At 28.4% G+C, this 15,812-nt stretch overlaps 1 protein-coding gene and 2 long non-coding RNA genes across 3 annotated transcripts; all 3 read right to left on the reverse strand.

Moving 5' to 3' along the window:
- Positions 1–926: 926 nt before the first annotated feature.
- LOC145314850 (uncharacterized) lies at positions 927–4,428 on the reverse strand. Its single transcript, XM_080154930.1, has 7 exons — positions 4,357–4,428; positions 3,834–3,894; positions 3,285–3,346; positions 2,840–2,902; positions 2,109–2,187; positions 1,804–1,841; positions 927–974 (listed from the first exon to the last, which is right to left on the reverse strand). Exons 1-7 carry the CDS (start codon positions 4,414–4,416, stop codon positions 927–929), a joined length of 411 nt encoding a protein of 136 aa, XP_080011056.1. The 5' UTR covers positions 4,417–4,428.
- Positions 4,429–4,995: 567 nt separating this feature from the next.
- LOC145315214 (uncharacterized) lies at positions 4,996–7,605 on the reverse strand. The gene is made up of 3 exons (XR_013877982.1): positions 7,452–7,605; positions 5,229–5,310; positions 4,996–5,024 (listed from the first exon to the last, which is right to left on the reverse strand). It is a non-coding gene; the product is annotated as an uncharacterized LOC145315214 (long non-coding RNA).
- A 1,123-nt stretch (positions 7,606–8,728) lies between these two features.
- Positions 8,729–9,895, reverse strand: LOC145315215 (uncharacterized). Its single transcript, XR_013877983.1, has 3 exons — positions 9,840–9,895; positions 9,153–9,264; positions 8,729–8,895 (listed from the first exon to the last, which is right to left on the reverse strand). It is a non-coding gene; the product is annotated as an uncharacterized LOC145315215 (long non-coding RNA).
- Positions 9,896–15,812: the final 5,917 nt, after the last annotated feature.

Here is a 15,812-nt window from a genome sequence, read left to right on the forward strand (position 1 = left end):
GAAACCGATCAATATCCAGTGGATTAGAATTATGTCTAAGTCATACTGAAAAAAAACATGTATAGCATCGAATTACAGACAACTTTCCACGAATATTAAAATAAAAATCATTAGAGTAATACCAGTTTTGTTACCCCTCAGAACTTACAAAACTGGTTTTAATCACACAATTTTTCATTTTAATAGCTACAGAAAGCTGTCTATAACATGATGCGAAAAATAACTATTACAAATTTAATCTAAAATTCACAAATAAAATTTATATCCTCCTGTCCTGGTACATTTTTAGCTTTTTATCCATTAGACACATTTTAGTCAGGTAATATTTTGGAATTGCTTTGACTGGCACATTCTAGAGTTCTGGTTATTTTTTATCCATTTTACACGTTTTATAAGTTTATTTTTGATTAGTTTTAACTTTATTGTTATCATAACTCATATAATTTAAATGTACATTTTTTATGTAAATAATTTAGTCAAATAAAGAATCAAATAATAACAAATAAAAGAAATGAAATTTACATAAACTTATTGTCGGTTTGATCTCATCAAAGCGTTTGATATTATTTTATTTTTTTCGTTAGTAAAGGTAAAAGGGTGGCACATTTTATTATTTATTAATTAATATACTATTCCTGGGATGATGATTCCTTGAACAGTTAGGTACAATATAAGAAAGCGATGCAATTGAAAAACTTTGTTAAATAAGTCCGTCTAGAAAATGTTGATTTTTAAGATATTTTTTACATAAACTTTTTACATGATATAGATTTCCTAATATCAAGACATTTTAAATGGTTAATCCTAGGATGATTAGGCTAAAATTAATGAGTAAAGCATCTTATAATCATGTATGAATAATAAGATTATCGTTTCATTATAAGGAAAGTTTCAAAAACATTTTTGTTTAACCACAAAATCCTTGACTACTGCAACAGAGAGTTATAACATTTGTTGCACTGACTCTCATATTTCTAAAGTTGTATAATAATATAGAATTACAGTTGATTTTCAGCATAAATGAGGCTGTCATTGTGTTGTGATAGAATAGTTTTAGTTAAATTGGAATCTTTCTGTTGTATTGCATTCATATTGGTTGAAGTAAAGCGGTATAACCAGAGAATCAAAAATACCAAGAGCTTCAAAGTAAAAGGAGAAAATCTTAAATAACTCCCATAATATTTATTAACCATTAACCAATATATATAAAACTAGCGGCTACGCCCCTAGAAGCCTCTAGGGGCACTTAAGGTTGGAGGAAAAAGTCGACATCATCCCATTTTAAATTTGAGTTTCAATAATTTTATTGGGGGGAGGAGGGTGAAGACACCCTCCCCAAAAATAATTAAAAACCTTCTTAAGACCTATAAGAAGCTTCACTATAAAGGAGAACAATATCGGTTCAGCGGTTAGCAAGATCCTTTGCGACAGACAAAAAACGCTTACTACTTTATATAATAGGATAACAACCATAATTATCGGCTGCACCCCTATAGTATCTGTAGGGGGGGGGGGGTGGTTCAGGCCAAAACCACCTTTAGACTTCTATTTAAAAATAAATCCAAGAACCTTCTAAATTTTTAAAATAGGAATGAATTTATAAATATTTATCTTTTTGTTTTTGAAAAATTTGTAAATTTCTTTGAAGTTTTTTTTATTATAGCTAAGATCTGCTTTCTAATAAATATATATTCTTTCCTAAATAGGTAAAATTTTCTCCTGTACATATTAATTTAACCAAATAAGAGTGATTTCATCGGTATGACTTTGTTTCTTGAAGACTTATTAAGAAGGAAAAATTACCTCGTAATCCATTCTAAATGGCATATAGGGAATGTAACCTGAATTATTAAAAGTAATTATATCATATATAAAAAATAGTTAGGGCATTCAAAATAAAGTTTGCAGCTGATTTTTAAGTTTACTACGACTACGCCCCTAGAGGCATTTAGGGTCACTTGAGGCAGTGGGAGCTGAATTTAATAACCAACTTTTATTCATTTTAGAGGGGGGAGAATTTATTTTCTTTTTTTATACACTTAAATTGACCAATGTTAGGCCAGAATTATAGGCACTATAAAAAGCTTCGTTTTTTAATACAACTGTACCTGAATTTTCCAGGTTTTGTAGGAATTCTGTTCTGTACTCAGGACATAGATTATTATCGTTGTTACATATATTTATCATCTAAAAACAGAGATATGATTTAATTATATACTAGCACCTATTCCCCTAGAGGCCTTTAGAATCACATAAAATGTTAAGATCAGCTGTTTACTAAAAAATATTTTTTGGCCGCTAGATGGGTTTTGTTATATTTGTGTTTTTTTGTGATTTTTCTTGGGAGGATGGTGGTCATAAAACTTCCCAGAATTTCTATTAGAAGTTACCCTATAAAGGAGAGCCATGTCGGTTCAGGAGTTAGCGAGATTCTTTTGGTACAGACAAACAGATAAAAAGACAGACAGAGATCCTGTTACTTTCATTTCAGGAATAAAAATAAGGACATAAGTTAATTTAACTACAATTTCTTTCAATGAAAATAATCCTTATGGAAAAGTAACAGGATGTTGTATGTGTGCCCAAGAGAAACCATCATAAGAAAATAAGACCAACAAATTCAGCTTTTTTAAATTTACCTTTTCAAACTTAACTTAAAATTTTAGTGTTTTTTTTGGGTGGGGAGGAGGTGGAGTAAAGAGAGTAACTTTAGCGATTTTTCGATAATATCTCTTTAGCTTAAAAAAGATTCTATATAAGAGGGGGTATTTCCCATTTCCTCTAGGGGCGCACCTTAAGAGGCTAGGGGCGAAGCCGCTCGTAATATATCAAAATTTACCTCAACAAGTATATAAGGAATAAATCTCTTTTTCACCTTGGCTGACAAAAACTTTCCTAATGCCTGGAATATATTTATGGTTAGTTTATTGGTAATGCTCTTCACACTTAATATTTGCGACTTATAGCATTCACAAATTAAATAAACAAATAAGGAATATTAGTAGTTTAAAAGGAAAACCAGTTAAGAGTTCTTTTTTTTGCTATAAAAAAGAGATAAAAATGGGAGTAGATGGGGGTTATTTTTCCTATGATAGGAATTTTACATAGGAATGGGAAATATACTAGTCCCCAAAGTTACATAAACACGATCTCAAGCTGGCTTAAAAACTTTGGTTTGATTAGTTGGCACAAACTATCAGTATTCAATCTTTTCCACCAATTAACTACAAACTGATTAATCATAATTGGAGTTGTTTTTCAAAATAATTAAAAAACTATATTACCTTGCATTCGTATCCTTGTACATCCAATTTTAATGCTATTTTTGCATTTTCTGGCACTAAATCTGTATATAGTATAATTCTAATTTTTAATAAATAAAAAAAGATAAGCTCTTTATAGTTCCTGGAAAAAATGACGGCATACAAATAATAATGAAAGGCACATACACAGACTAAATTACCAATGGCAGGTCAGTATACATTTTGATTGACCAATGGTAGTCCAGTATGACGTCTTTTTTATTGGCACTATAAAAAGCGTTAAATAAAAGACAAACCATGAAATGAATTTCTGTGAACCCCAGCACATAGTGCCTAATAAAAAAATGACTTCATACAATACAACAATAACCAATGATAGGCCATTATAAATTGTAATTGACAATGGTAAACTGTATTCTGGCCTTTCATTGAACATTTGTACTGTATGACGTCATTTTTTATTAGGCACTATAAGCTGCTTCAATTTCTTTTTATAATTTTCCCGTTAAGCACTTTTGAATAGATGAAATTTTAGAAATATCTAAAGCTTTGTACAATGATGAAATTTACCTAATATATCTTCAAATTTGATTGATTGTACAACATTATTCACATTAATAGTTTCTGATTCCTAAAATATAACATATGTACATATTTGATTTAATTTTTAAATCCAAAGAACGTGTCCTAACATTTAAGTAATTTTTTTAAATAGCTAGTCGGTGTTTTCAGTAAGTATTAGATGTAAAATGATCCATAGAATTTAGATAAGCAATCGGTAGACCTCTTATTTTTGAAGTAATATAAGTTTTTTTTTAAATAGGTTGGTTTTAAGGTGCTAAAACGCAATAAAAAAATGCCATTATGAACAAAAATAGTAAGATCTTTAATTTAACACCTTACTTTTTTAATTCTGTTGAGTAATTATTAAAAAAATCTATTTCGCTGAAGCCCGTTGAATAAAAACTTTTAACTTTGTTTGCTTGTCACAAATGGGTTAAAACAAAATCACAAAATTTAGGACACGTGCTTTCTATCTTTCAGCAGTGAGAGGGCTGTATTTCTTGAAGGCTTTCTTTAATGTTAATTTTACCTCTATTTCTTTCATTACTATATCGCCAAAGTTAGCTTTATTCTTCTGCTCAGCTTGCATTGTCGTATAGGTATCACTAAAAACGATAATATTATAATATTAAACTTTCCTATTCAGGGAGGGGCGGTGACATTAAACTGTACGCAACATTTTATATAAAACTTTCTATTATTCATAGGCTCAAAACTTTATTAATCTGGATTAATTAATGAAAACTAATAGTATTAAATCGGTTTAGTGGTTAGTGAAATCTTGACTTCAATTCAAAAAGTTTCAAATTTTTGTTAAGTAGAGATTTTTCGGGCACTTAAAATATGTTGGAATTAAAAATAACTTTACCTCACTGCGTTTATTAATTGTATTACATTAAATATGCTAAATTTTTGACCTAAAATATAAATAAAATAGTATTATTATAACCTATTCTAGGTGATAAGAAGTCTACATTATCTAATTTTAATAGATTTATATGTAGTTTACATTTATATATATAAATATATCTTACTGTCCATTTTTCTTAACAAAAAAACAAATCAATTAATATGAATATTAACTGTCATGGCTTTATTTTGCACTCAAGTAATTTAAGGATTGTATTTGAATCTAACATTTTCAAAAAAACATTCAAAAAACACTTATGTAGACTGTTGTACAAAAGCCCATGGTTTCTAAAAGAATAAAAAATGCATTAAATAATCAAAAAGCTTTTCAAAGAAATTATATTGTTATTATTATATGAAAATAATAATGTCTTATTCCCCGCATTCCTCTAAATAGCACAAAACCTTCTATGAAATAATTGCAATATAAGTTGAGTGCTTAGAGACCTTGGGAGACAGACAGATGGACATCCTGTTATATGTGATATTTACCCAGGCATAGGATCTACAGCTATTACAGAATGGTCGAGGCTAGCGGCAGCCAGTGTAAATGCTCCAATATTACATCCAATATCTATAATAATATTACATCTAATATCTATAATAATATTGCATCCAATATCTATAATAATATTACATCAAATATCTATAATAATATTACATCCAATATCTATAATAATATTACATCCAATATCTATAATAATATTACATCCAATATCTATAATATTACATCCAATATCTATAATAATATTACATCCAATATCTATAATATTACATCCAATATCTATAATAATATTACATCTAATATCTATAATATTACATCCAATATCTATAATAATATTACATCTAATACCTATAATAATATTACATCCAATATCTATAATATTACATCCAATATCTATAATAATATTACATCTAAAATCTATAATATTACATCCAATATCTATAATAATATTACATCTAATATCTATAATAATATTACATCCAATATCTATAATAATATTACATCTAATATCTATAATAATATTACTTCCAATATCTATAATAATATTATATCCAATATCTATAATAATATTACATCCAATATCTATAATAATATTACATCTAATATCTATAATAATATTACATCCAATATCTATAATAATATTACATCCAATATCTATAATAATATTACATCCAATATCTATAACTAGCGGTTGCGCCCCTAGCATCTAGGGACTCTATTTTCGAGGGGATAAATAAGGGCAGAAAAATAGCCTAAAACCATACCCAGACTTATTTATAAAAATAAAATAGTCTAAAACCATCTCAGGGCCTATACATTATTCGCTCTAAAAGAGAACCATATCGGTTCAGTGATTAGTGAGATCCTTCGCTACAAACAAAAAAGCTTATTACTTTATATTATAGGATAATATGACATCAAATATCTATAATAATATTACATCCAATATCTATAATAATATTACATCCAATATCTATAATATTACATCCAATATCTATAATATCACATCCAATATCTATAATAATATTACATCCAATATCTATAATAATATTACATCCAATATCTATAATATTACATCCAATATCTATAATAATATTACATCCAATATCTATAATATTACATCCAATATCTATAATAATATTACATCCAATATCTATAATATTACATTTAATATCTAAAATAATATTACATACAATATCTATAATATTACATCCAATATCTATAATAATATTACATCCAATATCTATAATAATATTACATCCAATATCTATAATAATATTACATCTAATATCTATAATAATATTACATCCAATATCTATAATAATATTACATCTAATATCTATAATAATATTACATCCAATATCTATAATAATATTACATCAAATACCTATAATAATATTACATCCAATATCTATAATATTACATCCAATATCTACAATAATATATCATCTAATATCTATAATAATATTACATCCAATATCTATAATAATATTACATCTAATATCTATAATAATATTACATCCAATATCTTAAATACAATATTACATCCAATATCTGTAACAGAAAATGATCATTATTAAAGCAAAATGTATGAATAACTGAATGGATTGAGTCTAGCAGCAGCAAGTTTAAAATAATCCAGGTGCTGCTTATGTCTTGATGAAACGAAATGACCCTTTTTGAGGCAGAATGTATTGCATTATTTAATAACAGAATAATAGCCGCGGATAAAGTAAATTTTTCTTGGTAGCACCTAATATATTGAACAAGAGAACCATAATGGTTCAGCGGTTAGCAATTTCCGTCAGACAGACAATCTGTTGATTTTAAACGATAATTAAAAAGCCATTAGATGAAATAATTAGAGTAATTTAATATATTACTTAGGGCTAATCGAGGTTCAAGCGATGACTAAAACCTATAACTGCAACCCTTTATAAGCATATGATATTAATAATATTTATTAATCGCATTGTATTATAAACTTCTTTCCAGAGATATATAAAAGTACAATTATAAGGTTAAAACTAGTTTTGTAAGCCCCGAGATGCTAAAGGCAAAGGTTAAGAAAACTTGTTTTAATATTAGGATTGTACTTTTTTATATTCGTTGAAAACTGGATATAATACGATGCGATAAATAATTTTTCGGTATGGCTTAAAAACGGTTGTACTTCAGTGGATATCAAAGCCATATGGAAAAGATTTTACCTAAAACCCAGGTGCTGGGATCTAAATGTGCAGCTTCTAAAAATATGTTCATCATTGCCTCTTCATAACTTAACAAAAAATACAATAAATTGGTAACTTTCACAATTTTTAAATAATTGGGGTACTTTTTTACCTTCAGTCTTTCGGTCATGCATCAAAGTTGTTCCTTTTTTTTAAAGGTTTCGTGATTTTTATTTTCAAAAAAATATAATTAACACCTGAAAATCTCCTATATGATTCGTTATGTCCGTTTGTTCTTCCATGGATTGTTTATTCTTTGCTACTTATGGATATTGTCATCCTTGTTATTTTTTAAGTGGTAAAACCATACACTAATTGAAATGTTTACCTTTTATAATAAGCAAACCAAGAAGATACATACTAAAAATAAATAAAACAATTAATAGAAATAATCAAATTCACTTTCTAAATAACAATAAATTATCAACTGATGGGAAAAATATTTTTATCAGCAAATAAACAAATTAATATTTTTGTAAGTGTGCATAGTCAGAGCAGGGAGGGAGGGGACATTGAGCAGTTTATTACACTAGCCCCCAAAGTTTTTTATAATAACGATTTTTAAATCATTGACTTAACAACTTTTGGGACTTTTAGTGAATTTTGATTGGTTGTTTCTTTAAGTTAAGTGTCCAAATGCTTCAACCACTGATTGTAATCTACAGAAAGGGGAATTTTGTGTATCATCATTGGGGATGTACATCAATTTATCGGCCATTGTCTTATCCCTTTAGATCGCGACTACTAAAACTAACTTACTAAATCATTCTCTCTCAAACATATATTGAATGTTGTGTTGTAATCTAAAATTAAAATATCCTTATAAAAAAAGTAATTAAATGTCTTGAGTCTTTTTGTCTGTTGCTTAATATCTCGTAACTGTCTCCTGTAAAGTGAAGCTTAGTATAGTTCATGGAAAGATATCGCCCAAGGAAAAAAAACATCCTCCACGAAGCACCTTATAGTGCCTAATAAAAATGACGTCATACGTTACAAATGACTAATGATATGCCAGTATACATTTTACCATTGGCCAATTACAATGCACACTGGGCTTTGGTCATTTGTTTTGTATGACGTCATTTTTATTAGACACTATAAGCTGCTTCATCCTCTATCCCTATTTTTTATCATAGAGGCCTCTAGGGGCGTAGCCGCTAGGGTATCATAATAATGAACAAAAAGGAGGCTTTATTCTTAATTCTCATTTCACAGAAAATACTAGCCGTCTATTTTACATAGGAGTAGAGAAAATCACGTTTCCCACTTACATATTTCAGATGTAAATACAGGAATTTGGAAGAAAGTTCTATTATGTTTTTATTTTTGTTGCTTTAGTGATAATTTAGCGGTTATTTGTGGCTTTTAATACCTGTATAAGGTACACTTTCTTTACATTTTGTAGGTAACTCCCATATCAAATCTAAATATAATTAACATATGATTAGCAAGTAAACTAGGAACAGAACATCTTATACAGTAAAGCTTTTTGAAATTATTATATTAGCAAAATACTTTATTGCCAAATACATATGAAAGTTTTCAAAAAAGGAAATAAACGAAAAGATATAGGTAAGGGGAAGGGAAAAGAGGGAAAGTTCAAATGATGGGGAAGTTAATAGTATAGATCAAGTATAGAATAGCTTAACTCCAAAAAAAAGTAAACAAAATATCGCTTACCTTTTAAATGAACTTGTTTTAAAAAACTTTGATTATTATTTGAAGTTTTGAAGAGGTTGAGTTGAAGTATAAATATAAACACTATGATCGTCAATGCAAATGGAAGTATTGTCTAAAATAGAAATATAATCAACAAGTATCAATATATACAAAAAAAAAGGATGTCAATATCCATAAAAGCTAAGCTCTGGAATGGTCAGAAAAACGAACATTAACTGTACAGGGTCAGAACTGAATTAGCAGAGTATAAATGTAAAGGTTTAAACAAAATTGTAAGTAAATTTGTTGCAAAACTTCTTAAATACAGGATATTGTTTAAGGACATACTTACATTTTTAGAACTTGATTAAAGATATGCTTCGCTTTTAACATTGTACCTTATTGAAATAAGAACCAGTATTCAAAAAGCAGATAAATAAGGTAATAATAACATACAAAAAAATTTTGTTAAAAACTTGAAAAAAACGGCATGTTTTAAATGGACATACGGACTTTCTAGTAACGATTATGAGTTGTCACGCTTTCTAAATCGTACCTAATTATTATGGTAATCATTATGCAAAGTTTGAAATCGATAGGACAATTCTAACCTGTTTTAATTAATTGAAAGAGCTAACTGTCCAGTATGGATGGACTGACCAAAATTATAGAAAAGCTTTCCTTTTAAGAATATTTTAGAATAATTACCTGTAAATAATTTTTAGAACAAAGTAAAGTTTTTATTTTCCTCATTATGTTGATCTAAAAATAATCTTTTATTAATCTATTATTTCCGCTTCGCACTACTTATAATTTAATTTCACACGTCTGATGTAGCAACAATATATATCAATTTTATCGTCAATCATCATCATCGCCAGTTATATCTTCTTTCCAGAGCATAGGCCACGCACAATGGTTCTCCATTCTTTTTGAGTATGGCATGAGTGTGTTTTAAATGATTTATTCTTCTTATTAGACAAATCATAGACAAATTAAATATGATAATATTACATGTTATAAACATATTTATATATATACATGTTAAAACATAATGTTATATTTTGATTTAAAAATATCATATTATTTTTTTAAACAATGGAGATCGGACGTTATCTAACAGCTAAAATACTTTGTATTGTCCTTATATCCTAAAACAAAATCTATAAAATTAGTTACTAAACTGTAATTTAATCCGATGGAATTAAGTAGTTTTATGGTAAATTGTGCTAACAGTAAAGTTTGTGAGAAAAAGTTATCCTCATTCCATCTTATAATACATTCTTCCTTGCTTGCTTTTAAAGCCCTATCTTTTGCTATCAGTATAAGTAAAGTTATTTGTGTGAAGTCATCCCCTTAAAAACATTCATAATAAATATTAAATAAATAAAAATTTTCTTTTAGAAAGATAAATTCAGGACATTCATTATTATATATTTTATCCAAAAATGTGGCCATACAGTGAGCAAAATATTTTGCAAACTTGCATTCAAAAATTGCATGCTCACTGTCATTTATAACTTTGCATGATTTGCATAAATTGCTTTCAATAATATTCCATTTAAAAAGTTTGTTAGAGCTAACTAATGTACGAGTAAATTGTTCAAAAAGAAAACTCTTAAAATACATAGTTATGGGCAAGTTAAGTATTATATTAAAACTATATTTAAAACTTTCCATGTCTGGGAACCATTTTTTGTCAATTTTTCGTGAATTCAAAGAAGGATGTGCTGACCAAATCTTTTTCTTGTGCATTTGCTTAAAATAAAGGGCAAAAATGGAAGGAGAATTAAATGACATTGTCATAATAGTTTTATTTGAATTTTTGCTTTGTTTTGAAGAAATACATTCTAAAGTATTAAACTCAAATTCATTTGATATATTTTTAACTATTTTTGCTATTTTCTCATATAATTGGTTATGTCCAGACAAGGTTTGCTTTAAATTTTCGTTTATAATAGGAAGATAGAGAAATTTATGTTTAATTGGCATGCATTTAATAATTGATGCTAATGTAACAATATTAGAGTTAGTGAGTATTCTATTTTCTGCGTTAGTAAATTTAATATCTTTAGACCAATAAGATGTTGAGATAGTTGAGTTAAGAAATGTTAAAGGCTTCTTTTCCAATTCTTCCATAAAAACACATAGTTTTCTGAAGTTTTTTTATCCTGCATTGGATATAGCAAATCGAATTTAGTTCTGTACTTTCTGATAGTCTTAGAGCCAAAATTTTTAGTTATGGAAGAAATTGGAACATGCTTGTTTGCAAGAATTATAGCTAGATTTGATTTTGGGTACTTTTCTGCATGTTTTAATACATTAAAAAAAACTAGTTAACCAGATTGAAAAGCTCTGTTGTTCTGGTAACAGCATATTAAGTCCCCCATCAATAAAATCTAACTCTATTCTTTTTTTAGCTACTTTAAATCTATAGCCAGAAGGACTTGACCAAAGAAATTTAGATGTATGTTTCCAAATTTGTTTGTTCATAGCTTCATTTGGACTCTAAATTCTATAAATATGAAATGCTAATGAATTCATGAAAGCAAGGCAAACATTTCTTCTTTTAAATATGTTTGATCCATATTTGAAAGATATCTGTCGAGAACGGTTTGAAAACTTTTCTAATAACTCCTTGTATGTTAATTCATATGCATTTTTAAAGTCAAAGGAAAGATAAACGCCTAAATGTTTTACATGGCTACAGGGTGCACCCAAAATATTAAGGTTTGCAGGGCTATTTCCATAAACGAGTATTTTTGTCTTTTTAAAATTGACTTCTATATTTACTGTTGATTTTAATTTTTTAAGAACATTAGAAATGGTGTGAACATCATTTTCTGACTTTAATTTGAGACCTTTGAAACCATCATCTGCGAAAAATATTGCTGGAAGATTTTGCTTGTTTATTTTTAGCATTAAATGAGATATCAGATTGCTATTCAAACATGAAAAAAATAAATGGTTATAAATAAAAAATTTATTAGCGCTGCTTGGTGCTCCCTGTGCAAAACCTAATTTTATTTCACGTACTTTAGAAACATAATTATCTTTGATTACCCTAAATTTCCCACCATTTGAAATAGATGCCCAAATTTTGGCAAAGTTTTTTGAGAATATATGACTTAATATTGCATCAGATACTTCGTATAATGTTTTATCATATGCTTTTTTCAAATCAAAAAATTCTAATTGGGAATCTATTTCTTTGGTTTTTATATAGTTCATAATAGCAGTTATAGAAATAGTTGCAGTAGCCATATGCCGTTGTTTAATAAAACCAAATTGATCTGCATGTACTATTTTTGTCATGTAGTTTGATATTTTAATGTTAAGTGCCTTGTCCAAAATTTTTTGACTTACTTCTGATAAATAAATTGGTCTTAAATTGTTAGGATCTGATGAGTCTAAATCTTTTTTAGGAAGAAAACAAACATTTTTTAATTTAATAAATGCGAAGTCTGAATTATCAATATTTTCAATATCATAAATTTGATTAAAGGCATTTGTGGCAAACTTAGGAACATTTTGAAATAAAAATAGATATAGGGCTTTTGGTTCAGAGGTTGGGCCTGGGCTAGAACTGTTTTTCATAGATTTAATAACTTTAAGAAATTCATCACAAGAACTGTATGGGGAAATTATATCTTGTATTTTTGGAAATATGTCATCTATTTTTAGATCAAATGTTTTAAAAGACCATTTAAATTAGCTTTTGGTATTTCATTTGGACACACATTTTCCGCATGGATATCACACAGTTTATCAGCAATTTTTTCTCTACAATTAGTCAATTCATTGTCTATTATCAAATTGTAATTCCTTTCTTTAAAAGGCCTTACATTTTGATATGTCAAAGAATTCGGCATTCCATCAAGAATTAAATTTCTCATGTAGTATGTCTCTGCTCTATAATTAACTAAGGTTTTGAAGTATTGCTGCTGTGTTAGAATAAGTTCATTAATTTGCAACATATAATTATTACTGTTATTATTTTCAATCTTTTTATACAACATATCCATCTGAAGGTCAAAATCTTTTGTTTTTTGGAATTCTTGTTGTCTTAATTTAGAATAGAATTTATCATGTTCTTGTTTTAGATGTTGTATAAGATTAAACATAACACCAGTATGTTGATTCTTTGCTTCAATGAAAGTTAGATTGTCGAGTGTAACATTTGTCAAGTTTTCTGGACTGGAATCAGAATTTTGCTTTAAAAACTGATCTGTTTGATCTTTCATTAATTCCAAAAATTTTTTGTTTTTGAAAAGGAAAGTTTTCCATTTTGGACTTTGATATCTAAATTTATCTTTTCTGCCAATTGTTACACTCTTGTGGTCACTAAAACTGTTAAAGTTAAACTCAATATAATTAAAATATTCAAAATTACAAAAGAAATAATCTAAACTACTTTTTGACCTAAATCTCTGGCCTGATCCTATCCAAGTAAAACCAGGGTTAACACCTACTTTGTTAGCGAGATTATACATATTATATTTGGTTAAAAAATTGTCCAATAATTTTGCTCTTGAATAATGTTCTACTTTATTGAAATCTACGTTTAAATCACCTAGAAAGCTAAATTCTGTTAAATTGTGATCTTGAATAAAAATAGATATTTTTCTTAGCATATCTTCAAGGTCTTTAGCTGAACAAGTTGGTAAATAAACAGGTATAAAATGATATGTCCAATCTCCAATTTTATATTTTAAATACATTGCATATTTAGAAATAATTGTTTTAGTTTCTATTACTTCATATAAATTATCATGATAAACAAAAATACCACCACTAGCCTCGTTGCCGCTAGTTTCACCTCCATATTTACAACCATTTGGCAACCTACCTAATATCTTTGTGTGAGCATTTCAATTTAGTTTCCAAGCAGAAATAAATATGTGGTTTATAATTAGCTGAAGCTGTTAATTCTTTGATTTTAAATGGAACTTTATCTAATTTATATTTACCCTTTGAATAAAACCCTAATCCCCTGATATTTACAAATTTTATGTTCAAAGGTATAATCTTACTATTTGACATTAAATTCGAGAAAAGCAGATAAAAAATAAATTTAAAAAAAAAATTTGCTTTAAAAAAATATGAATTCTAAGAATGATAACAAAGTCACTCCTAGCTAAAGTTGCAATTAAACAACCCTTGTTTTCTAATTTAATTTCTAAGGTCAGAAAACAAAACCCTCAAAGTTGTATAAAAAAAATTCTTAGATTATTTGACTGAACCCTTACTTTAAATTGCGTAAAATAGACAAAAATGACGTACATCTATACATGTTATTTATTCACTACCCCCTCCCCTCCCTCCCTCCCTCCCCTCTATATCCCGTTATACATACTACTCCCCTTTATTTATTTAAATATTTTCCCATTTAATAGTTAATTGTTGTTGAGCAAAGCTACTCTATGAAATATGTATTTTGCTGTATTAAGATTAGGATTTTTCTTTAATCTAGAAGCTAGTATTCTTAATTACATATTAGATGATAAATTAATGATAATATAATAAAAGAAAAATAATGATTGAAAAATGATTCACTTTTTGTTATATTTTTCACTTTGTTCACTAGCTAATATTTCTCAATGTATTTACATTGAGATTGTAACATGCTTAAAGCTGCATACATGCTATAATTTGGGCTGTACTGCGGATTTAACAGTGTTGGGTCAATCAAATTTATTGGGCTTAAATATTGGATAATAGCTTTTAGAGGTGGACTATGCATGCTCTGGTTGCTTTTATTCTTGTTATGTGAACTAAATGATGTGTTTGGCGTTGAAATGTTGGGTGGGGGAATGGGAATAGAGATCTGGGTGATAGTGGGTTCATCTGGGGTCTTCTGTTGTAATATGATCTCCCTTCTCCCCTCCCCCCACTTTTATTGTGTGTCCAGAAGTCACTTGCATTATAATGACTTTTTGGAGTTTTGATGGGCTGATTCATTAGGCTGTTATTCCTTCTATTATTATCTAATATAAAATCACTGTCCTGAAATGCGTCCTGCTTGTGTTTGGATAAAATGACGGGCGGTTTTTCTACTACTCCTTTCTCGTTATCCTTACCAGAATTAGCTACTATATCTGCCCAAGACATGCCTTTGGTAGCGTGTTCCATACTACTATTGTTATTGCTTATCTCGTCTATAAAATCATAGATGGTCTTTCTGAGATATTCAAATTCATTGGATTCAGAATCTTTGACATCCAGTGGAATATAGAATCCTGAATGAAATAAGCTGTTGGTAGGACAGGATCTGTACTCTGTTGGCTCCTCTACTCCTGGAATCTTCACTGTGAACATTGGAGCAATGTACTCCATGTGGTTGACTGCCATGAAGTTGTTCATGCTGTACCATTCAATCTTTCCCTTGCCCTGCATGTCCTTCAGTATGTTTGACAGAGCTGTAACATTCCTTTTCAATATAGGATATTTCCATAGGGAAAAGTGTACAGGTACTGAAATATTTTTGCTTTTGCATATCTCCTTAAATTTGGAAACTGCCAGTTGCCGTTTTAAGCTGTTGCTGCATATCTCGTCTGTCCTCTCTCAGAAACTGTAGGTAACTGGATAATCTCCTCTATATAATCAATACCAGCAATACCTGTGCCTCCTAAAACCTTAGCCAGACTCTCATAGTGTGAGTATTGAGTGGACCATGTAGAT

The sequence above is a fragment of the Acartia tonsa genome, chromosome 3, assembly GCF_053477335.1.
Source record: "Acartia tonsa isolate MP-2025a chromosome 3, ASM5347733v1, whole genome shotgun sequence".
NCBI lineage: Eukaryota > Metazoa > Arthropoda > Copepoda > Calanoida > Acartiidae > Acartia > Acartia tonsa.